General features: G+C 47.6%; 2 protein-coding genes across 4 annotated transcripts; both read right to left on the bottom strand.

Moving 5' to 3' along the window:
- Positions 1-1,270: 1,270 nt before the first annotated feature.
- Positions 1,271-4,695, bottom strand: LOC107312799 (regulator of cell cycle RGCC-like). Its single transcript, XM_015860509.3, has 5 exons — positions 4,435-4,695; positions 4,090-4,245; positions 3,583-3,663; positions 3,163-3,225; positions 1,271-2,242 (listed from the first exon to the last, which is right to left on the bottom strand). The coding sequence occupies exons 2-5, from the start codon at positions 4,241-4,243 to the stop codon at positions 2,235-2,237; spliced, it is 306 nt and encodes a 101-aa protein (XP_015715995.1). The 5' UTR covers positions 4,244-4,245; positions 4,435-4,695; the 3' UTR covers positions 1,271-2,234.
- A 3,132-nt stretch (positions 4,696-7,827) lies between these two features.
- Positions 7,828-22,459, bottom strand: LOC107312797 (rho GTPase-activating protein 6-like). Of its 3 annotated transcripts, XM_015860507.3 has the most exons (12): positions 21,961-22,281; positions 18,807-19,087; positions 17,526-17,682; positions 14,368-14,430; positions 13,664-13,923; positions 12,435-12,630; positions 12,224-12,279; positions 11,722-11,872; positions 10,933-11,081; positions 9,940-10,110; positions 9,363-9,460; positions 7,828-8,775 (listed from the first exon to the last, which is right to left on the bottom strand). In XM_015860507.3, the coding sequence occupies exons 3-12, from the start codon at positions 17,638-17,640 to the stop codon at positions 8,646-8,648; spliced, it is 1,389 nt and encodes a 462-aa protein (XP_015715993.2). In that variant the 5' UTR covers positions 17,641-17,682; positions 18,807-19,087; positions 21,961-22,281; the 3' UTR covers positions 7,828-8,645. The 3 variants fall into 3 exon arrangements, with proteins under 3 accessions (XP_015715993.2, XP_015715991.2, XP_085400775.1); XM_015860505.3 differs by lacking the exon at positions 18,807-19,087 and having other exon boundaries at positions 21,961-22,279; XM_085544649.1 differs by lacking the exons at positions 9,363-9,460; positions 18,807-19,087 and having other exon boundaries at positions 21,961-22,459.
- Between the last annotated feature and the right edge of the window lie 888 nt (positions 22,460-23,347).

Raw genomic sequence — 23,347 nt, 5'->3', positions numbered from 1 at the left:
AACCTGGCTTCACAGCAAGTAATCTTGTTTACCTCATTTCTTTAAGGCAGTCGAGAAATACTCCCCATAACAGTGGGGGAAATTAGGTTAAAGTAGGCAGCTCATCTCCTCTAACACATGGAGGTGGAACGGAACGTACTCTGCTCCAGGCTCTTTCCTCCTATTCAGCAACCCCCCCAAGTCCACTTGAGGGGATGTCTGAGCAGCTGCAATTGCAATTTACATGCCCTGCTGCTTCATATAGCTACTGATGACCCCTCCAGCTGCTCATGCCCCACCCTTCTCTTCCCCCTCCCCAGCAAGGCCAGTGCAATTGGGGGGGGATCCACCCCTGCTAGAGCAGCCAGGCCCTCTGCCAGCTCCTGACATTTCCCCGGGGAGCCTGGAGCCTGTCCCTGTCCCAGCAGAACATAAAGCAGCAAGAAGGTCTGAGTCTTCAGGGTAGAGAGAGCAGAGTATCACAGCAGAGAGCTCTGCTAAAACCTCTTTAACAGATGCTGTCTCCCTCCTTCACTCTGTCCGTCTATCACTGCTGGCCCTAGAAAGAGTCCAGCAGAGGGCAACAAAGATGATGAAGGGCCTGGAGCATCTCCCAAACACAAAGAAAAGCTGTGAGACCTGGATCTGTTCAGGCTAGATAGGACAAGGAGGGGATCTAGCTATTTATAAACATTGATCAAAGCAGTTAGATAAGGGCAGAGTACTTTCATCAGTGTTTAGTGATAGGACCAGGAGCAATGGCCAAAAACCTAGAACACAAGAAGTTCTACACAAATATGCAGAACATCTTTAAGGTGAGGGTGACAGAGCACTGGAATGGGCTGCCCAGAGAGGTTGTGGAGATTTTCTTCTTAGAGACACTGAAGACCTGTTTAGACACCTACCTGTGCAACCTACCATGGGGAGACTGCTGTCTGTAGAGGTCCCTTACAAACTCTGCAGTTCTGCTGTTCTGGCAGGAACAACACTGCACTGGCCCCATAGATAGCAGGAGCTCAGGGATAAATCCAACAGCAACTGAGCCTACCCTGTGCTCTGGGTCATCCAGGCACAGGCAGCCTGAGCCCAGGCAAGGACAAAGATGACCAGGGATCCACTGGAGTCTCCCACCTGCTTTCAGCCGGTGGAAGGCTGCTTAACTCATTCTAAGCATCCCCAACCCCTCATAGCCCATGGGTGGCAGCACCCTGGGCTGGGAGAAGTGTCTCCTTGCAGACAGCTCCAGAGATGAAGTAAGCACCCAGGAACAGGACAAAAACACAGAGACAAATTCAGAGACTTAAAAACTCCATTCTTAAAAATACATTAACTGTACAGTGTACATCATCATCGTTACAGTATTGACAGCAGAAATCAGGGCAGAGGCACTTGGGGTCCAGGCAGGGGCCTTATTTGCAAATACCCATGAGAAGCAAAAGGCCAGCAATGGCTGCCACTGCCTGACATACTGCTGCAGGAACAGGTGTCCTGAACCTGGAAAGGACACCAAGGTGTCAATGAAGCACAGCAAGCTGATCTTCGCTTGTATCACCATCATGCCACTATTGAATTCAGAGGGTAAACTCCCCAGATCCACTTGGTCAACAGCCACCAGTCCCCCTTTCAGGGCATAGCCTGATGTCCTCACCAAGAGGGTTTCATAGCTTAGTGCCAGCAGAGTCCTGTCCTGAACATGGGAACAGATTGAAGCCCAACAATTAAAACAGAGCTGACCATGCCATCATTTGCGGCTGCCAGCCAGCAGACCTCATGGCAGGCCCAAGGCAAGGATGAAAGTGCTGTTCCACGGCAGTGCCCACAATGTTGAGGACCATCCTTAGGCTCCCACTGCCGTTATGCCAGTCTGCCCTGCCCAGACCCCAGGGTCTGGGGAGCCCCTCCTTCTCCTTGGCTGGGGGTGCCATGAACATGCAGAGCTGATCATACAGGCTTAAGCTTGCCAGTACCATGAGATTGGCACAAGCGCAGCTGTCCCAGCACCCCAACCCAACAGCACCAGAAACACATCCCAGTTCTCCTGCTGCTGGGGCAGGAAGCAGTTGTTGAGGCAGGATCAGTCCATGTTTGTGGCTGGGATTGTTTTTCCCTGGCATGGAGTAGCATGTCATGGCAGAGAGGCACTGTTACCCACTCAGCTGCAGGATGGCAGGGACACAGAAGCATTGGGTACATCAGGGAGCTGCTGGGTGTATCTGCTGTGGATCCTCTTCCAGACTTTCCACCAAAACCACATCTCACATCTCTGTAGGACAAGCAATGAGATAGAAAAATAGTGAGACCATAGCTGGGGGGATGCATTAATACACTGGGTATCCCCATGCCTGCTCCCAGAATCACTTGCAGAAGGGTTAGAGCAGAAATCTGCAGCCCCCTTCCCTCATTACTAACTCCAAGTATGACTCAGGGCCGGCAAAAGCAACACTTCCTTCCCCTCCCTTCTGCACATCCAAAATGAGTTGGCTGATAGGAACAGATACTGGGAACTGTGACTTAGTGGGGAGAGCAAGGATAGAAAAATGACCCCCATGCCTCAGTTACCCCAGATAAAGCCAACCTCACAATACTGTAATGCTGCCCAAGAAAGCCAGACAGAGAAACCCAGCTACCCACTCTCTTCGGGGACACCTGCAGCCAAGCCTTCTGTCAGTAAGGGAGCATCTGCAGTGATATCACAACCCAGCTGTGCTTTCAGACAGCTGGAATTCCCCATTCCACCACTGCACACAGCATCCAAAGTGGTTTCTGTTCTGCATATGCCAACATACTACTCTGATAGACTTGCTCACTGTCAGTGTGCCCTAGTGGGCCTTTCCCCAGGCAGGCACTAGGTGGTACTTATCAGTCTGAACCCTCACATTCCTCATGGGACATTTCCAATGGGCACATGTCTCTTAGGGCTCTCCACCAAGGCAGTATTGCCACCTCCACTTCAATAGCTGGGGAAACTGAGGTACCAGAGATACTCAAGCAGAAGAATTTCTGCCTCACTTGAAAGAGCTTGAAGGCGTGTGGTAATAATATTCAGATAAGCAAAAAAGAAAAGTAATGCCCCAACTCCACACCAGTGTGAGAGCACAGCCAGCTCTGCAGAAACCACACTGAAATAGTCGCAGGCTGTCCCATATCTATAGGAAGGCCTGGTGGACACAGCCATGTACGTACCCTCTAAAACTTTGTCCAGATCTGCAATGAACTCCTCCAGCTCCTGTGTGTCTCCGAGCTTTGCTATTGGATAGAAAGACACCATCAGCTCTCTTTTCATCCCACTGCCCTCCACCAAACCCCCCTCTAGTCTGGGTGAAGGGCACACAGATCACAGCTGGGAAGGAGGTTTCACAACAATGCTACCCAAGGACATAACGGAAAGGAAACCTCCACACCTGAGAACTAACTGTCTCCTCACAGCCCACCAACCCCATTCTCTCTGCTCCCAGTTTCATACCCAGGCTCTGGGAGCACGACTGTGGCAGCACAGTGATCCAGCTATTAGGCATGAGACTTCCTTCACTGCTTGTAATACCTCCCCAGTGCAAGTAAGGAAACCCTGGCAAAAAGCCCTTAAGACAGACCTTCCCACCTTACCTTTAGAGGAGTAAGGACCAGTGTGAGTGTTGAGATCTTCCTCACTGGAGTTCAAGCTGCTTGCTGGGGATGTGCTGGTACCTGCAGATGGAAAGCATCAGTTGCTGCCCAAGGCTAGAGGCACCCAGTAAAGAGACTGCGGAACCAGGGACAGACCCCATGCACACTACAGGACCCCAGGCCACTTCCTCACTTGTCCAGTCCACCCGCTTTTCCCTGGCTAGAAGGAACACTTGTAGGTTACTGGTCATGATCTTCCCTGTTTTCTCAAGCAGCTTTCCAGAAGCAGCACCAGCAGATGTTGGCAGCCCCTGGACCAGGACCCAGCCATTACCACAGCCCTCCCAGACACCGCATTACTCATCCTGCCCACATGAGTCGGGTCAGACAGGCAGCCCAGGGGCTGAACCAGCAGGAAGCTTCGTGTTTTACCATGGTAGAGCCCCAGAGCTCTCCAAGCGATCCCACCCTCAGGAACACCACCCTGCCCCGCAGCCCCGCACTCACTCTCCAGCTCATCGATGCCGCTGTCGTACACACTGTGCCCCGCTTTCCTTTTCAGCTCCTCCAGGTGCCGTTCATACTGACTCGCGGGGCCTCTGTCGAAACCCTCGACGACCTCATCGAACTCCCGCAGCAGATCGCTGAGCTCGTCCGACATGGCTGCAAAGAAGCATCGGACAGTGAGAAGCTGGGGATGCGCACCGGGCAAAGCCTCAGCCATTGCAGGAGCGGTCCCAGGCTGGCGGCTAATGGACCATATAGCCGAGAGCTCGCATAGCCTGCAGAGCCCCACGAACAAGCTCCCCCCGGCCGGAGAAGAGCGGGATCCCAGCGGCACACAGCACTTACCGTCCCGACCCGCTCCGATGGGGCAGAGGCGGTCGCGGCGTATTTTGTATCAGCGCCGCCGCCCCGCGGGCCGCCCCGCACCAATAGGCGGCACCGGGCGGGGCCGGGGCAGCGCCGGGACCGGGGTGTGGCTGCCTTGGTTCTATGCTGGGTCTCCCCGGGGCTCCCTCCAGCCCAGCCCAGCCGATTCCCGGTGCGGATGGCCCTTGGCTGGAGTTCTGCTATGTGACTGCGGTCCTTAACATCTCCCTGCCAGCTGCCCGTACCAGTCATTAGCCCAGCTCTTCCAGAACAGAGCTTTTAACCTCCAGGAGGCTGCTGTCTGTGACTGTCACAGAGTGGCGATGGTGAATGATTTCAGCATTAGCAATTGCCATATAGAGGAGGGAAAGGGTGCAGAGGAAGGCATTCCCTGCCCCTTGCTGCTGGCATTTGGATGCAGGCTCTGTCACCCCGATTCTGTTTTCTATCAGTTTTCTACCGTTTTAGCTAAGCACACCAATAAGATGATGATGTCAGCACCATTTTTCAGTGTCCCTTCATTCCTTTCAGTGCAGGGTGGCACAGAACCTGTATTTAGAAGAAATTGCATGTTGGCCATCGAGAAGCAAGCAGTCATTACAGCAGCATCCCACACTGCAGTGGGACTGGCCAGGCTCCCATTTGCCATACAGTGCTCTGGGGTTTTTACTGTAAATGACACAGTAGGGGGAAGGCTGGAAACCCCAGGCAATTCCCCTCCTATCAGGTCACAAGCACTGGCCCACAGCCAGCTTCAGGCCGGTTCTGCTACAGAACTCTTACTTTTCTAAGGCCATGCAATGTCCAGCCAGCTTGTGTCCCACACTGCCAGCACAAAGCTGCCCTTGATGCCCCTATGACATCTCTTTTCAGCAGGGGTGCAGCTCCACTCATTTTCTAGGTCAAACATAATCAGGTATTGACCCCTTGGCCCTCAGCCTGCCACAGGAGTGTGACCCCCCTCCTCTCTGGACATAAAGCCCCAGGCAGTTTCTCTGATCTCAGAAATACAGAGGAAGCAACGTTGATTTGCCAGGATCTGGCTTTACTTCTATCCATCAAACTTGTGTCCATGTCTCTTCTATGGAGCAGGTCTATTGGGTCAGCAGCTGAGCAAGGGTTGGGCAAAGTGCTTCAGAAACAACAGTGCTGTGCAAGTGATTTGTGAAGTCCTGTTTGTTTGAGGGAGCTGAAATAAAGCAAGTCATGTGCAAGCACACGTGCCAGGCAGTGCCTGCTACTGAGCTTCTCTTTAGCTGCTGAGAGGAAGCAGCGGCACTTACTGAGAGAAGTGGTGACAGCTGCCCTCATGTGGAGCTTTCAGCAACGTGCCGGTGTTCAGCCCTTGCCAGGGATGTCCGTTTAAAGACATAGAGATGGTCTGCTTTATCTTGAATTCAAAACGATGAATATTCATAACCACTCCTCCCCAACCGAGGATCTGTTTCCTTCCCAGTGCTCCCTCCCGAGGCTTTCACAGAAAAGGTGTCCAACTGATGTAAAACCCCTTCCCTGAGCTACTAAGGGCACCGGTTACTAGAAGACCTTATCCTCATTAGTGCTGCTAACGGACTCGAGCTGTTGTGGCTGACACGAGATAAGGTGTCACTCACACCCCATGGGGTAGTGAAACCAGTGCTGGCTGTTGGCTGAGGAGCAGAGTCTCACTGATGCGCCAGAGGATTTTAGAAAGAAACTGAAAGGTGCCCCAGAGGGTTTGCTTTTGCACCAGGTATAATCCTGCATCTGTCGGCACAGACCGGCTGCTCTGCTGCCTTCTTGGATATGATCCTGGTTGCACAGCTGGCCGTTGGCTGCCTGAGCGTGTTGATGGCCCCGGGAGCATTGAGCAGACTCACCATGTCCTGTGTTTATCTGTTCCTGCAGAGCCAACAGCACTGCTGATCACTGGGTTCGTGGGAGGCTTTCAGCAGCTATCTCTCAGCACACTCGTCCTTCTTTAGCCTGCTATTTTCCGGGTACTGCTTCACCATCCATCCCAAGCATATCCATCCACAGGAAAAGGACCTTTTCAAAGCAAGAGTTAAACACCAAGCAGTGCAGCTATTGGGCAGATGAGGCTATGGTGGAATATCTCCTCTCCCTGCCTGGTGCCAGAAAGATCATTCATTCATTAACCACATAGCTACAAAGGATGGCCAAGGCCACAGCACAGTAATGACAAGTGTGGGGCACGTGAGCTGAGCTGTGGGCTCCCTGCTCACAAAGAGGGAAATGCTGGATCACACAGGTCCACACTTGAATTGTGCCCACAAAACAAAACTTAATCCCTAATGAAAACCTACTTCTGTTGTTTGCAGGACCCCAAAGTGCTTTTCTGTGGTCACCAATTCCACTTGAGCATGCAGAGGACACACAAACTGTTAACAGCAGAAAAGGCCCAAATATTTAATCTACCTCAATCCTTGCAGTCACCCTAATCCCATTACTAAACCCTATCAGTCCTAACCTAAAATGAACCCTAGCTCTACTTCTACCACTAAACACACACTAAGCCTATACTTGCCATTTGTCCTAGGAAAAAAGATGTTATCACTGAAACTAATATGGTGTATTTATTCATCAAAATCAGAACAATCAAAACTTCCCAAAAGTAATTCAATTACCCTGAGAAAGCTCCAACCCACTCAAAAACTTGGAAGTGGGAGGACATGACCATAACCTTATGGTCAGAATTCAGCATTAACCCTGACCTTAACTGCAAACCTTATGCAGGGACCTGTGCAGAGCCAAACAGAGGATCTGGGCTGTGAGAACTCCAGATGACTGATGTTCTTGCTGCAGGAGCGCTCCCATTCTATGCTTGAGCCTCAGAGTCATCCTTTGGTGTAGCCTTAGGCCTGTCCACCATTTGTTTTCATAACCTATATCTCAAGCCAGACTCCTGATCCGTATCCCTCTGTGTTCCACTTTGCCATCCCCTGGACTGAGCTGGCTCCAGCCAGCACCTACCACAGCCACTCTTTACAAGTGTGTCCTTCTGCCCAAAGCTTCCCAATGACGCTGGCCCCATCTGTGATTCCCCGTTCCACCTCACATCCTAGGACTAACTCTAGGATTGACTCAATGTTCCTATAAGGAACACAGGAAAATATACATACACCATCTTTGTACCACATCAGGAAAACAGTCTTCAGAAGAGGTCAGGCCCTGCCAGGAGCACAAAGATTAATGTTTTCATCATGACACGGCATGACACAACTAAACCTTTGGAATACTTCTGATACCCAAAGATGTACCACATCTAGAGCATGCTGTTTCACCTAAGGACAGCCCAACCCAGGGGAACTACTGGGGAAGGGGCCACCAGGCCACATCTAGCAGAGCAAACGGAAAGAAAACTGCAGGAAATATTTGCTGGTAACTTTCATTCTGTCCCATCAGCTAAAAACATACATTTGCATGTAACTTGCAGTACCTTCCAATGCCTCAGCTGTAGGAAACAAACAAACCAGGCATTTATCAGCCAAAGATCACAAGAAGACATTCATCTCTGTAATACATCATATAATACATTAGATGATCTACTTACTGAATATTAGTCAAGGAATAAAGATGTTCACAATTCTCAGAGCATACATCTCCCTTGTACTACGCTACCTATGTATTTTGTGGCCAATATTGTGTTTTCTATCTAATTAGCAGTTGGAAAACTGAATTCAACATTTAAAAATATACATATATCCACAATTCCTTGTGAACATGGCAAGCCATGGATCTTCGCAATAATGGTGCTGTTGGGTTATGGTCATTTCTTCAGCTCCGAGATCTCTTTCTGCTCTAAGCAGTGATAGGACAACACATGGCAAGTGGGATATCAAAATACAGATTGCATGAACTTGAACTGCACTTTTCCACCCTTCCTGCCCTGCTAGCAGTCTCCACTCACTTGTGTTTCAGGCCAGTCGTGCCCAGTAGGTCTCAGCTCAAGCTGCTTCTCTCCCAGCCGCCTCCCTATGAGCTGACAGGCAGCAAAGCTGTAACTGAAAATCCATTCTGCTGCAGATCTCGCTACACCAGAACCATTTACATGCCTACAGTTAGCAAAGATACTTCCAAATACATTCGTGCACCCTTCCCTTCTCCACTCCTTCAAAGCAGGACAGAGAACATTTTTGTAGTGGAAATGTTGCCCAGTTTTGTCCATGGAAGGCAGTGCTGAGGGCTGGCTAGATGCCCATGTTCAAGTTCAGGAATGAGACGTTGCTGTACAACTCTGAGAGCGAGTTACTTTCCAGGGTCTGATCAGGCATCAGGATTGGAGTACATTCCTCTGCTGAATCCTCACTTTCCGTGCTCCTAAGAAAGGAAGAAAGAAAAAGATGCTGTTTGACCTCAAACGTTCATCATTTCTTTGACCAACACCAACAGGAACATGAATTAAGACAAGGAGCAGAGACTACTTGTAAGATCTATGCTCCAGGAAACCATTTCATACAGAACATAGTGTATACTGAAGGACTGCCTGGACCTATAAGGAGACTGAAGGCTGGTGAGCAAGCGCTTCCCTGTGATCTGAAGCAGGAAAGTACGTCCTGTGTTACGTCACGATAAAGGTCCAGCCCATGAGACATGGGGTCCTTTTATACCATCCTTCTTAATCACAGGGAAGTAAATGAGCTCAAGTTCTGGTCTTTTATAGGACTACTCTATCTTGCAGACAAGGAGCATATGTAGAAACATAGTTGGCAGTCACAAACAGATACAGGCACATGTCTATTTACATGCATGCAGGAGAGGCCAAAAATAAGCAAAAGTGCCAACAAGGATGAAGGAAATTTGGAGGTGGATAGTGACGCAGGTAATGAAAAAGCAGCACACATTGGTGCGTGACCCTGAGAGCATGGAGCATTGTGCCCTCCAGCTGTACCCTGAGTGAGACTTACAGAACAACATTGAATTTCCTGCGCAAGAGGTAGTCAATGACATCAGGGTCTGTCTGAAACAGTCTCCTGAGGATGTCATGCTGTGTTTCTGGAGAGACCTAGGAAAGAGACAGACACACTTGCTCATGGCACCCTACTGCTACTTCCTTCCCATCATCTGCCTGAGATTATAGTATCTGGACCTCCCAGCATCACCTTCTAGCTCCTTCCTTTTAGGAGCTTCTCTTTTTTCCTCATTCACTGGGACTTTTGGGAGAGAAACAATACTGAGGTACCACTCCAGCAGCTTTTGGTTAATTGTAACCTGTACCAAAGGAGTTCAGTCAGACATTGTGTGGGTAGAAAGCGAGAGAAAAGACGGGACCTGTTCATAGTATGCCCCTCAGCACAGTCTTTATGAGACCAGTAACAACCCATCCCAAATTAATATTTACATGTACCATGAGGAATTAATCACATTTCTGCAAGTCACCTTGAGTCACCTGCTGTTAAGTGGGGCTGTGAATATATCTTTGTTTCTACAACCATTAGGAAAGAGTTTAGAGAAGAAAAGATGCCCTGAGAAAGCTGCACCTACCATGAACAGGGTCTGATAGTGCTCAATCAGCCTTTGAACCACCAGTATGATAGCTGCGCTGTCTTCAAAGTTCATGGCTCCAGCATCTTTTTCTCCAGGCTTCTCTTTCTGAAGGATGTTGGGACCAAAGATCGTGGCCAAGTTTGAAACTGTCATTTTATTCCCAGGAATCTAGTAAGCAAGAACAAAGGGAAACTACAGATGCAGCAGCATGCAGTGCCCCAGGATAGCCTCACCCACCCCAGGACAGAAACACAAGCTATTGAGTGACAAATAGAAAGTTGATCTGGGTCCAGCTCAGTCATCTCTGAACAAGGAGCTAACTTCAAGGCTGTGTGGTGCTGAAGCATACACTTGCCCCTTGTTTGCATCAGGTTATCCATTCCCATCTAACTCACTTTGACAAACTGTGCAAGAAGACGACATTATGTTACAGTTTGGGACAAAAACCAGACTCTCTGCATCATGTGGAGACTTAGAGCTCAAACTGTCCAGAGAAACCATAATCAACCTCAATGAATCATGATAAGTTCCTCATGACAGTTGGGGTTGGAAAAACCTGGGGTTACTGCAAACCAGAAAAACAGAACTGAGAGCAAATTAGACTCACCACAGAGAAGGAAATTAATTGAAATTCTGTTCGTTTTTATCTTTTCCTGGTTTTTCTTCCTTTGCTTTAAAATGTTGCCTGCCCTAGTTTGTGTAAAAACAAAACCCACTCCAGAACCTTATCTGTACCACAGAGTAGCATCAGGTACACAGTATAGGACAGCCGGATTATCACCTTTAATTCATCTGATTGGAACAGTGGCTAAAAAAATGCACAAAACCTCCTAAGCCTTTGGCTGGCTCAAGAGTCTCCACAGGAGAGGGCCATTGCAAGCTCAGGGTGTCACAGGATTAAGCCAAGCTTGCAATTAACTTTGCTGGGTCTTCATCAACAGAGTTTAAACAATCCCTTGCTAAAGACCTACCCATGTGGACAAACCTTACCTCCTGGCCATCAGGGCCCCAGGAGTTCTCAGCATGCCGTGCCACCTTGCTAAGGAACTGCAGTAGACGGTGCAGCGTGTCACTATGGCAGGGGGGCAGCAGAAAGAGCAGCAGCTGCAGCACAGCCAGCTGTGGTGGGCCTTCCATGGCTGGACAGAGAGAAGATCATTGTTTAGTGCAGTTCCCAGTCTGCTTCACATGTATCTCCAGCTGGACAGCTCTATTTTAAATTTGCAGTAATGAGTTCTGGAGGGAGCCAGACAGGTGCTACCCTTTACAGTAAATCAGTAAAGACAGTATTTCATCCTGCCTACACAGGTATGAAACTCCAGTAGATCTCATTAAAGTCTGTGATGTAGTTGCATTTAATACCGTACACCCCATGGCCAAAGACTGTCCTAGGCCAGAGACACTATGATCTGGTTATTGATGTGGAAGCAGAGAATCCAGGATTTGAATTATCAGATATGACAAGAGAAGGATGGAAAGGAGGGGAAAGAGAGACAAAGAGATGGTGAACCAGACCAAGAAGGTATGAGGATATTAACAGTGGAGACAGTCTAAAAAACGCAGTCACCCTAACTGTGGGGGGTAGGTGGACCTAGACAGAACATTTGCTAAGTCACCTTTAAGAGTGGAAACCACTGGGCTGAGATACTGCATAGCATGCTGAACTGTGCTGGGGCCTAGTGACTACACAAGGACAAGAAAATTCCCCTTTTTCCTTACAAAACTAGAAGTAATGGGTGGACTGCAGAAAGAGAGCAATAATTCATGATGGGTGCTTACAGGCCGTGCTGAGGAAGGCTGTGTAGAGCTCCCTGGGAATCAGTGAATCTGGCATGTCACGAAGAAACTCCTTGAGCAGAGCAGCGACATCATGAACACTTTGATGCTCATCCAAGAAAACATCCAGTCCATGGTCAAACTCTTCTCTCAACTTGAAGATGGAAATGAGAAGAATAAAAGCAAGTCACACTGTTGAAAAACACTCATTTGTACAGAGCTGCTGGAAGGAGTCATGCCAGAACACAAGAGCAGCTTGTTACTGGCAAGAAGGAACTCTGAAGTTCCATCAAGTGAATGAGGCTCAGCTGCTAAAGGCAGCTTGCAAAGATGTTGCTTGTTCTCCAGAGCTGAGCAAAGGACTCAACAGGTTGCAAACTGTTTGCTCTCCAGTATATACCTGTGATATTTTAGACCTCAACATGCCAGTGTCTGCTTCATTCATTCACCTCCCATGCAAGCATTTATCCCGTGGATATGAGAATGCAGAAAGGATGCAGTTTACCTGCTGAACTCTTTTCTTGGAGCTCCCAACCCGAAAGATGCCCACCGTTTGGAGACCTGGGAAACAGACAAGTTAGTGCTCTGCATTCCCAAAGCAGAACATGTTAACATCATGGAAACAGTTATCTCGTCCCACTCGTGAGGCAGTGTGTTTTTCTCTGTTCTTGGCAGAGGGGATAAGAAAAAAGGTTTGGGAGGAAATCCTTATTTACCATATCTTTCAATGTGTTTGCAACATCTGTCCACAATTCGTGGGACCTGCCAGGCGATGGGGTTGAGACTTAACATCTTTTTCTTGCCCAGGTTCCTCCGTGGATCCAGCTCATGGGGATGTGACAACTGCAGTGCCTCCAGCAGCTTGGAGCTATTGCCACTCAATTCACTGATACAGTCCACAGACATGGCCCCCTGAGACGAAGCAGAGGTGATTCACAAGGTGGCAGGAACTGTCCCACAGGACCCCAGTACACTACCATAGTTGTTACCACAGAAGTTAGTGACAAAGAGAAGCACAGCCTCCAAATGAATGTAGAGGTCTACAAAAAGCCTGACTTGGGTTGTAATGGAATCATAGAGGCACTTTTCAACTGTTGTGACTTCATTTATGTTCACTGTTCCTAGTGTGAGGCGTTTCTAAAAAGAGCCTTTCTACTGGGACAGAGCCTATACTGCATGCAGACATGGGGAAAGAAGAAACACCCCCAAGCCTGCCATCCTCATGCAATGTACTGGATTTAGTTACCTATATTGGAGTCTCTCTACAGCAGAATTTACAGGGATACAACAGAGGTCAGGCATGGGTTTCTACTCCAAAGAAATGAAGCAAACCTAATCCAAGTTATACTTACTTCCTCTCACAGGAAACAGAACTATAGCCAAGAAGGTGGCCAAGGCTGACCAGTAGCACCATCTTCCTTGCCCCCTGGGGCAAAGACAGTCAACACTGCAAGCAGACCACCAGCATCATTGCTCCTCTAGTAGTGAGAAGGGTCTCTCCCTGCTTTGAGGCCAGGGAGCCAGCAGGACCCAAATCAACAATCAGTTTCTGATAGGAGTTCATAAAATGTGAGGTCCTGTCTCTAGCTGCTACACCGCCAAAAATCTGACATGACAGGTGTCATATCTATTGGTGGTACTGCTCAAGAAGACATGATGCAATGGAGGGTCTGAAAAGTCTATACTACTGATGATGAATCTACTCCTATCCCTATCTGCTCTAATAGAAATCTGACCATGTGCTTCTGGTGACCTTGGCTTTCCTGAGCTCTACGGCTCCATAACAGAGAGTGTACACTGACCCACCTGTCACAGTCCATCTCTTTTGTAGCATTAGTCCCCGAGTGCATGAACAGTAGCCATAACATTTGCCTGAGCCTCCCCCAGTCTGCAATACTATCACAACGAGCCTGCCACAGAGGTTAGTTCATTTCTGCAATCATACCCTTCTCTGACTCCAGGAAGAGTTATGGTCAGGGAAGTCTGGAGAAAGAGGCTCTTCAGAGAACATGTCATAAGGTACCAGCCAACAGCCCCTGCCCAGCGGGGATCTCTTCTGCATCTGAGCACGAAAGTTTGTCACTGTTTCTTCCACCTCCACGCACAGCCGGCGGCTGCTCTTCACTGTTTCTTGCAGTTGTCTGTTTGCACGGTCATTGGCAATGACTTGGCACAGTGGGATCCCAAAAGTCTGAGGAGAGCAGTCTAAGTGAAAAAAAAAAACATGGGAGACATTGAAAAGTATTGTTAGCAGTGAAAAACAACTAAAGCAGTACAGGCCAGCTGCCAAGGACACATATGCATGTCTAGGTAAAATAATTAACTCACAGAAGAATACCAGGATACTGTAAAGGTAACAACCAGCAAGAGTGTAAGCAGGACTGAGTGTAAGACTGATTCAATACATGAAAAGGAGACATGCAGCTTGAGTCCAGGATGGCAGACCTGAAAGTTATGCACACACACACACTCACCCTTCTACAGTCTCTCGTGGTTATGCATGCATTACTACACAATACTCTGGAGAAAACCAAAGCTACACTGGCAAATCACCTTGCTAACTTCAGATTTCTGGCTCAGTCCCATTAAAAATCACCCATTCTGTTTGAGAGTAGTGACCAAAACTCAAGTACGAAGGAGGCTGCTCACCTTTCTTCTCCTTTGAAAAGCTCTCCAGTTTCTGTCGGAAAGATTTACTGCCTTTAGGTCCAACTGTAGGAAAAAAGCAAAGGCCCAGGATCATTAGGCTGCTTTGGCACAGTTCCACCTTGAAGCTGTTGGCCTTTCTGCACCCCTGCATGTAGAGCATGGCCACTGGCACCTCCACTGTGGACTTGACACAGTGGTATTACAAGCCACACAGGACAGCACACTGGCATCAGCTGCCTGGGGGAACAGACCAAGAGAGGGACTCCTGTCATAGAATTATAGAATCATAGAAGCACCAAGGTTGGAAAAGACCCTACAAGATCATCCAGTCCGCCTGTCACCAATAGTTCTCCCTAAACCACGTCCCTCAACTGACATCTGTCCCCCTGAAGTGGAGGAAGGGGCACCTAAAAACTGGGAAAGCTACTTTAATTCAGCCTCAGAGGTCTGGTCTCCACACTGGAAAAAGAAATACAGCCCTAGAACTGTTTCTGATTTTTTTTTATATACAATATAAGCAAACAAACAAAAAATTAGACAAAACACATCACCAAGAAATCACATCTTGATTGTAGATAGCCAAGCCCTATGCTTAAGTAACCTCAGAGATGTACATCCAGGAACAGCAGTCACCATTTTTTGTTGCGTCAATTAACTGAAAACTCATCCATTAACCACTCTAAGTCTTCCCAGAACACATCATCCCACTCTGGCCTTCGCCATTTATTAGGAATTCTATTCTTAGATGCAGCTTGTATAAATGTTTGGGTTATTCTGTAAGACTGAGATGGAAGCTGTGTTGCTATGAACAGTATGCACATGAAAACACAGTGTACATTAATCATTATACAGCACCATATGTTTCGTTTCATTGAAATTAATAGCAAGAAGTTACAATCTTAGAGCAACAATCTGGAGCCAAAAAACACTACCCAGATATGGAAGAAAAAATGCCAGCAAAAAACTCCAGTGTTTAAATATACAGTCACAATAATTCTCTACTCCTGGAGCCATCCAAACATTCCTAACAGGAACAAACCAGGAGGCAGCAGATAGTAAAGAAACCACATGGATCCCTCCCTACAGAAGGCACGAGCTGCTATCTTTGTGGCAGGGTAATGCTTATGACCTACTTCAAGCCTGGGAGACAAGGACAACTTCTTTTCACTGGTAGCTGTACCTCCTTCAAAGATTTCATCTTGTTTTTGTCTTCTGCTTCTCCTGAACAACAAACTCGTTCTTGCAGAATCAACCAAAATGAGATTACAGTGTCCATCAAAAGTTTCTTCTGCATTTCAAAAGGGTCATCCTGAAGGCTGTTATTTACTCAAAGGTCTGCAGTGCTGCAGAAGTTTGTTGGGATTGAATGAGGCAAGGACTGAAGGAAGAGAGCAGCCCAGGGAGCATCAAAGCTGTCCCAAAGGGTGGCTCACATACCCTGTGCTCCCACACTGTATGCCTTCCCTGGAGAGGGTTAAAGAAGATGCTGAGCATGTTTTCATTGAGGGAGGTAATAACAATCATATGGTGGCTGTTTATTAAGGAGGGCAATTTATCGAAGAAATTTCATGTAGGCAAGTGAATGTACTCAAATGGAGACAATGAAGACCAAATTCAGGCATTTCCAAACGTTATGAGTCTCCCTTTAATGTATCAACACAGGAAAACAGTGATGCAGGTGCAAGGTTTGCATAGCTAATTCTCATCTAGCCTTTTACACCAACTCCTAGACAACCAACTGAAAAAGAAAAAAAAACCACAATAGCAGGTAGAAAGCCGAGAGATACAAAAACAGAGATAAGGAGAAAGGAGTCCACTGGAAAGCGCTTTCTTGAACGTAAGATATGAAATGCACACAAGGCTGAGATCAGGACTTCACAGTCCCTGTGCTCATCCTGCAGGAAGAGAGGAATCTGATTGACAAAATGCAGCCCACAGAAGGAATTTTCTGATTTGCTTTTCAACCTGCACTGTTCCATAGAGAAGCTACTTGCTGCTGCACGATATCACTGAGAATGGATCACAACAGCTCAAGACAAACAAACAAATTGGGGAGAGCAGAATGTTTATGAACAGAGGTCCCCAGGGACTGGAAGAAACAGCAGTGGCTGCTGCTGCAGCCCTGGGGTGATCAAACATCCTGGGAACAAGAAGGGAACTTTCCATTTTCACTATTCTTGAAAACATTTCACGCAATGAAATGTTCCAAAATATGCCAAGAAATAAAAAAATAAAGAAATAAACAAGAAATAAAACTTGAATGTGACCCAGAATAAATAGATCCAGTTACATTCTGGCACCTGCTTGCTATGCAGTAGGAGTCTGAGGATGAGTGATTAGAAACAACTCCTCCTCTGTAGCAACACTGCAGAGCTGAGGGGCTCCAGCAACAGACACACAGTGAGTGGGCAGTGGGTCTGGAGAACCCAAGCACTCTTTGCAACTGCTCTGCTGTACTGTGTGTTCAGCTGGTGATCAGTAAGCATCTTTTGCCTTACTGGGATGCCAAAACATGGCCCAGAGCATAGAGAAGGCATTTGTATCTGGTCTTCCACTGTTAAATTACAATCTGAGAAGCAGCCAACTGATTCTCAGCTCATTGTACTTACTTGGTTAGATAAGTTATTAAGGAACACTGGTGGTTATGGGAAACCAGATAATTCCCTTATTTCATTGTAGGCTGGGACAGAGGACCATAGTCCCTGTGGAATTTCTATATTTATCTGCCCATTAATTTCAGTAGCATATCCCCTAGCCTTGCATAAGCCCCATCTCAGCATCAGAGCTTTGTGCTGAACATTAATCCACAAAACAAAGCTTACCCCATCCCAGTGGAATCGCCCTGCTGGAAACCCTTGCTAAATCACATTGCATCTGTTTTGCATTAGGAGGACCAAAGGCAGGGTCATATTCTCACACTCCTATTGACAGAGAAACCCTCCCCAGAAGCTTGCTTCAGCCTCCGATGCTCAGACCAAAGCAGGAAACAAGCAAAACAAACAAAAAAATGGACCAAAACTCTTAAGTGAAAGTGTCACAAATACTGATCTATAAACATCATCCCACATTATGAAGTGCAGGAGTGTGGATAAGTAGAACTAATGGCTCAGACCTCAGCCCCCCACCCCCAGCACTTGCCACCCTCTCCCATCCCCTACCTTTAGCCAGGCTGAGATCTCCAACAAGCAGCTTTTCTTGCAGCTGGTAGAGGGCTAGCTCTCGCAGACTGGCTCTTTCCAGCTCCGAAAGGCTGTGCAGGGACACAGGTTGCATTTTGGAGCTTTATTCTGGCAGGAGAGTTGAGATAAAAGTCCTCTGAAAAACATACACATAAAAACAAGAGTCAGGAGCACTCTGCTGACACACCTGCTTAGAAAGAGAAGCAACTGAAAATGCCACACAGTGTCTTCTCAAGTGCAGAAGACATCCCACTTCATCATCCCCTGAGAGCATGCTGGTCTGTAGGTGACCTGGATGCACTGCCCCAGTCCACCCTTCCAAACAAAGGCCTTCAGAGACACTGGGGACCTCAGCCCTCACTCTTGGGGCCTCATGGGATCCCTGAGGCACCTCATTGCTTGGCAGTGACCTTCCTGGTTAATTTAGACTGCCCTCTGTTTTCACATGAAGCCCAGCACCATCAGGCTTACGTACACAAGACGGGGCACATCCTGGCTAGCAAAGGTAGGAACTGTAGTGCCAATGCTGGCAATCAGCAGTTCTTTACTATGGAAACAGTTTCTGTCTGGTACCATCTATAAGACCACATTCTGTGAGAGCAAAGTCAGGATGGAGGCATGCTTGACCATCTCCTTACCAAAGCCAGGTAACAGAGATAAAACCACTCCAAAGCTCAGCAAGAACTCATGAGAAGGAAACAAAGGTAAGCAGCACTTACTTAGTCTAGCACCTTATCTCACAAGGTTCTTTTTCCCTCCCTCCCACATAAGAGCTGCTCAGCAAACAAACACATGAAGCCAGGGGCTCCTCTTGCACCTCATCACATCCAGCTGTACCCACAGACCTTAACCCTCAGCTGCAAATACTTGCTACTACATTGGGATCAACTCTGGGTTTGCTCAGATTCAGACTTACTTCATCCTCCCTCCCTAATAAGTAACACCTGACAAAAACATCCAGGAAGCCTTAGCATTTGCCATCTCCTCCCACACACCTTCCTCTTGGGTCACCCCTACCCATTCACCCGGATTTGCATGCTGGATATATGGGATGAGTAACTGAGAACTAGTGATTCCCTGAGAATAGCCTTAAGTATCTCAGTATGGCTTATGGTGGTCATAGAGTGTGGGAACACTAGGGCTACAGGCAGACCGCTACTTCCTCTCTCTTCCTTTATGGCAAAGGAAGGTGATAACAGTGTCTTCCAGTAGGATACAAACCCTATGGAGCCATAGTGGGACAAAAGAACATTTGCTTACCCCTTCCAATCTTCCAGTGTCTGGTAGCAGTTCAAGAGGAGAGCAACTTCTGTCCAAAGAGATACTGATGCCTTGGCTGCTAACCCTTAAGTGAGAGGAGGGTGGAATCCAGGCTCCTCTTCATTACTCAGGTGCATTGCCTGCACCTGAGCTGTCTGGGTTAGCCACACCTTCTCACCTAGTGCTCAACTATTGGTGTGACCTGGTAATTCTACTGCACCTCCCACAGTGTGCTCCACCAGGACAATCCCTTCAAATCCTTTCTTCAAGGACTCTTCACCCTTGAGAGAGCCAACAGTTCCTCCCAATTTAGTATCATCTTCAAAATCCTGCAGTCTTAAAATCAGCACACACCCCACTAAATAAGACTTATAGCCCCACTGTATTCAAAATTGATCTTCTCTGCAGCAGCAACTGAAATGAACAGCATTAGCAGCACGTACACAGAAATGACATAGTCAAAGTACAGCTATGAAAGAGCTTTCCCAAGGAGGGCTTTAAAGCAATAACCAAAAATAAATGTCTGGATAACTCCCAGAGCAGAGATAAGGGTGAAAACACCCAGGAGTTTTAGCCCATGTGGTGTGAGCAGACAGACTGCACAGGCTCATGTGGTAGCCTTAGCATGTTACTGGCTGCACACCTCCATTGCCTGTGCCTGGGGAGGAATGTTGTCTGGGGCAGTGTTTGCTTTGGCCAGGTTTTCAGATCCTAAATGGATTTAGAAAGTTACATAAATAAATAAATAAATAACAAAAAAAAAAGAAAAAAAAAAAAGAAAAAAAGAAAAAGAAAAAAAGAAAGAAAAAAGGGTTGTTATGAGCTCCCCTGAAGGGCAAACCGTAAATGGAAATTTAGCTAAAGGCAAAGATATTCTTGCAAGGTTTGATGTCTTGTACAAACACTATGTGCCTTTGTAGGGGTGACAAAAATGAGATGCAACACAGCCAAATTGCCTGGTAGTGATCAGCATCTCTGTACAATTAAAAAGCTGCCACTGGGGTACCCAGGTGCCCATGGCTGTCCAGTATACTGAATCAGGCTAAAGCTTCCAGTAAGAACGTGCTGTTTACATTGCAGCTAACCCTGAAGAGAGCCAGACTTAGTACTGAGCCAGCTAACATTTGCAGCTCAGGGATGCATTAACAAGGAAGCCAGAGAGATACAATGCCTGATGGAGGTATACAAGTCTTACCTGAAAAAAAAAAAAAGATTTTGATTACTTCACTATTAAAAAGCATCAGGTTCTGCTGCTTTGTTTGACTTCCTCTTAGCCGATCTGATCTACCCCTCCATGCGAACCTTGTAAGCCAGGCTCAGGGGACACCCACCATTTATAACTCAGTACATTGCTTTTTATAACTTTCACACTGAAAAAGAAAAAAAAAATACGCAAAAAAAAAGTGGAAGGAAAATGTATTTTGTTCATGGTCTCAAAGGGATTGTATCTAAATAGTCACTTAAACTAAAGTAACTAACTGGTCACACCAAGTTTTACAAACAGAGCTCCCAGGACATGAGCTCCCGTACAAGAGTCTGGTTGGAGAGGGGTCACAGATAAAGGGACTTGGACAAGCTTAAGAAGTGGGCTCACATAAAGCTAATGAGGTTCAACAAGGCCAAGTGCAACACTTTGCACTTGGTTTCAGCAATCCCGGATCTCTGTGCTGACGGGAGATGAACTCCTTGAGAGCAGCTCCGAGGAGAAGGGCTGTTCTGATGAGTAAAGAGCTCAACACGAGCCAGCAGTGTGTGCTTGGAGCCCGAAACTGTATCCTGGGCTGCACCAAAAGAGAAGATTGTACCTCTGCTCTGCCCTTGTAAGGCCCCACCTGCAGTGCTGCATCCAGGCCTGGGGGGCCCAACATAGGAAGGATGAAGAGTTGTTGGAGCTGGTCCAGAGGGCCTTGAAGTTGATCTGAGGGCTGGAGCACCACTCCTATGAATACAGGTTGTGGGAGCTGGAGGTGTTTGGTCTGGAGAAGAGAAGGCTGTGGGGAAATCTCATTGCGGCCTTGGTACTGCTGCCCAGAGAGCTGTGGGTGCCCCATTCCTGGAGGTGCTCGGGGCCAGGTTGGATGGGACCCTGGGCAGCCTGAGCTGGTGGGGGGCAGCCAGCCAACAGCAGGGGTTGTGACTGAATGAGCTTTAAGGTCCCTTCCAACTCAAGCCATTCTACAACTCTATGATTCTACGAGATTAAAATGCTGACTTTGACAGGCAGGTACAGCTCCATTTGCCAGCAACAGCTTGTGTGTTTCTGCCATGCCGGGAGTCCAGGATGGGCAAAAGTGGTGCCTAGTAGGAGCTGCCTGGCAGCACATGCACAGCTCTGCTAGCAGCAAATGCTGCAGATGAAAAGATGAGTCTTGAGGGTCAAACTGAAGGAAATCACCTTTGTGTAGGTGAAGCTCACGGCTCCAGACAGAGACCACATTCACAGACCCTGCCTGAGCTGAAAAGATGGTCAGAGCATCACTGAGGATGCAGCTGCCTTGGGGAAAAGAGGAGGAAGCCTGATTAGGATAGAGAGAAGGAGAGAGAGTAAGCAGGAAAGAGAAGTCAGGGCTTATCTGGTCCTATTCCACAGTCTATAAGAAAAGCCTTATAAAATACCACCATCACTAGTTTTATAATAAACTTTTTGCTCAGTGGTTAACCCTCAAAATCCCGGCCTTCTTGCAATAACTGTACATTTATGCCCACGGATGCAAGCTAGATTGAGAACAACACCAGCAATTTCCAACTCTCCCTGATCACAGCACTCTAACTCATGGGTGTCCCAAGACATGTGAAGCCCTGCAGAGCCTTGTATGAGAGTAGAATAGCCTGAAAGGAGGAAGATGCTGATACAAAGTCAGGGGAAAAAACTGAATAAAGCAAAAAACCCTTCAACGGTGATTATCATAAAAACTGCTGTATTAACTCTAAAACAGAAAGTCTAAAACAGAAATATTTCATTGGCAATTTTAACATTGCACTTCCCCTTTCCAATGACTTTCTTTGCTTATTTTCAGGACTAGGCCCTATTTAAATAATTTCATGGGAAAACTCAGCACGTCTGCCCCTTCTAATTCCATAGGGCTGCATTTACTTCCCCTTTTTCAGCAGTAAAATCACCCTATTTCAGCTGGAATGAAGAACGTGCATTTACCTTCCTCCTTTTCTTCTCACAGCATCACCAGTGACAGCCTGAGTTCGCTTCTTTTCCTTCAAGATGATGAATTTTAAAGCAGTCTTTCCACCATGTCCATGTGCAGCCCATGCAGAAAGTGAGGGAGTCTCCTGCTTGCTGGGAGGATGTGGTGAGAGAAGTGGAGAAGTGATGGGGAGGAGAAGCCGCAGCTGAAAGTAGACTAGGGGAGGAGAGGGGTGATGAGGAAACGAATTTTCTGCCAAGAGAAATGAGAGCAAGAAACATCCTGTGGAGACAGAGGGCAGCACTTCCCACGCCTGACAGTGTTTATTCCTTGGCAGAAAGGCTTATTGCTCAATTCCTCGTCCCCATGCTTTCCCTGCCCTTATCTGTCAACAACTAGGACACTCATAAAAACAGTAGCTTTCCTGGCAGATGAAATCTGAAAGAGAAATTTGCTGCTTTGGTGCTGGTCAGCGAAGGCAAGTGGATCGTTTTCACCTTGGCTCTGCTCCATGAAGACCTCTAAACTGCTCCATCACACTGTATTAGAAATGAGCCTAGTGCAGCTTGGTGTGAGCAGGATGGGCCAGGCACACAGCTCTCCTCTGTACCCATCAGGTCCTATGCAAAGTGCTGGCATTAAACAGCTCACAGGCATGATGGGGTAGGTGTTCAGCTGGCATCTCATATGACATACTGTATGTGGTGGTTACAGATCCCAGAGAGCCTTACACATCAACCCACAAAACATGCCTGTTGAAACCTAAAATGAACAGCCTGCACATCAAGCACTTGGGGGACTGGTCTCACATGCCAAAGACCCTGATAACAGGGTCCTCTTTGCAAGGAGCTGCCCTGGCAGTTTGAGGACTTGGCTGTTTCTCAATGTCTGCAGCTTCTCTCTTGCTGCCAGGAATGCCAGAGAGCTGAATGTGATATATCGACACATTTGGTATCTGCTCACCGGTGGCCATCCTTTCCTCAGTGGGATTGCCAGTGCCAACCTCCATGCAGCGATCCAAGACAGCTAAGCTCACTGATGAGTGATTCCTAGCTCTTGCACTCCAAGACATTTTAGTCTTCACATTCCTCTGTTAGCACTCAAATGCCTGCATCATCACACATCCCAGCATAGACCAACTCTCATATTTCCAGAGCACCTTTCTCCAGGAAAGTCTAGGTTATTCTCAGGCTCCTTTTTTAACTGAATGCCTCCTGTTCATCTAGGATCTGGCGCTGCCACTACCTGCTGCCTGGGGGCTCAGCATCTCAGCGGGCAGCAGGCAGAGCACCAGTCACCACCAACTGAACTGATTCCTTCCCTACAGCAACAGCTCTTTGAGAGGTCACAGCTGGCTTGCTGCTTCCCCCAGAATGAGAAGTCACTTCCTGAGAACTCCCT

This window comes from Coturnix japonica, chromosome 4 (genome assembly GCF_054131305.1).
Source record: "Coturnix japonica strain WE chromosome 4, WE-NBRP24, whole genome shotgun sequence".
In the NCBI taxonomy this organism is placed as follows: domain Eukaryota; kingdom Metazoa; phylum Chordata; class Aves; order Galliformes; family Phasianidae; genus Coturnix; species Coturnix japonica.
This window is presented reverse-complemented; position numbering and strand designations above follow the sequence as displayed.

Excerpts from the sequence above, each read along its gene's own strand:
- LOC107312799 (XM_015860509.3), bottom strand. The coding sequence starts at position 4,243 with ATGTCGGACGAGCTCAGCGATCTGCTGCGGGAGTTCGATGAGGTCGTC. Across the intron at positions 3,664-4,089 it reads CGGCATCGATGAGCTGGAGA|GTACCAGCACATCCCCAGCA; the intron begins GTGAGTGCGGGG and ends TTCCATCTGCAG. Across the intron at positions 3,226-3,582 it reads TGGTCCTTACTCCTCTAAAG|CAAAGCTCGGAGACACACAG; the intron begins GTAAGGTGGGAA and ends TCTATCCAATAG.
- LOC107312797 (XM_015860507.3), bottom strand. The coding sequence starts at position 17,640 with ATGCAACCTGTGTCCCTGCACAGCCTTTCGGAGCTGGAAAGAGCCAGT. Across the intron at positions 9,461-9,939 it reads ACTATCAGACCCTGTTCATG|GTCTCTCCAGAAACACAGCA; the intron begins GTAGGTGCAGCT and ends TCTCTTTCCTAG. Across the intron at positions 8,776-9,362 it reads AGGAAATTCAATGTTGTTCT|GAGCACGGAAAGTGAGGATT; the intron begins GTAAGTCTCACT and ends TTCCTTTCTTAG.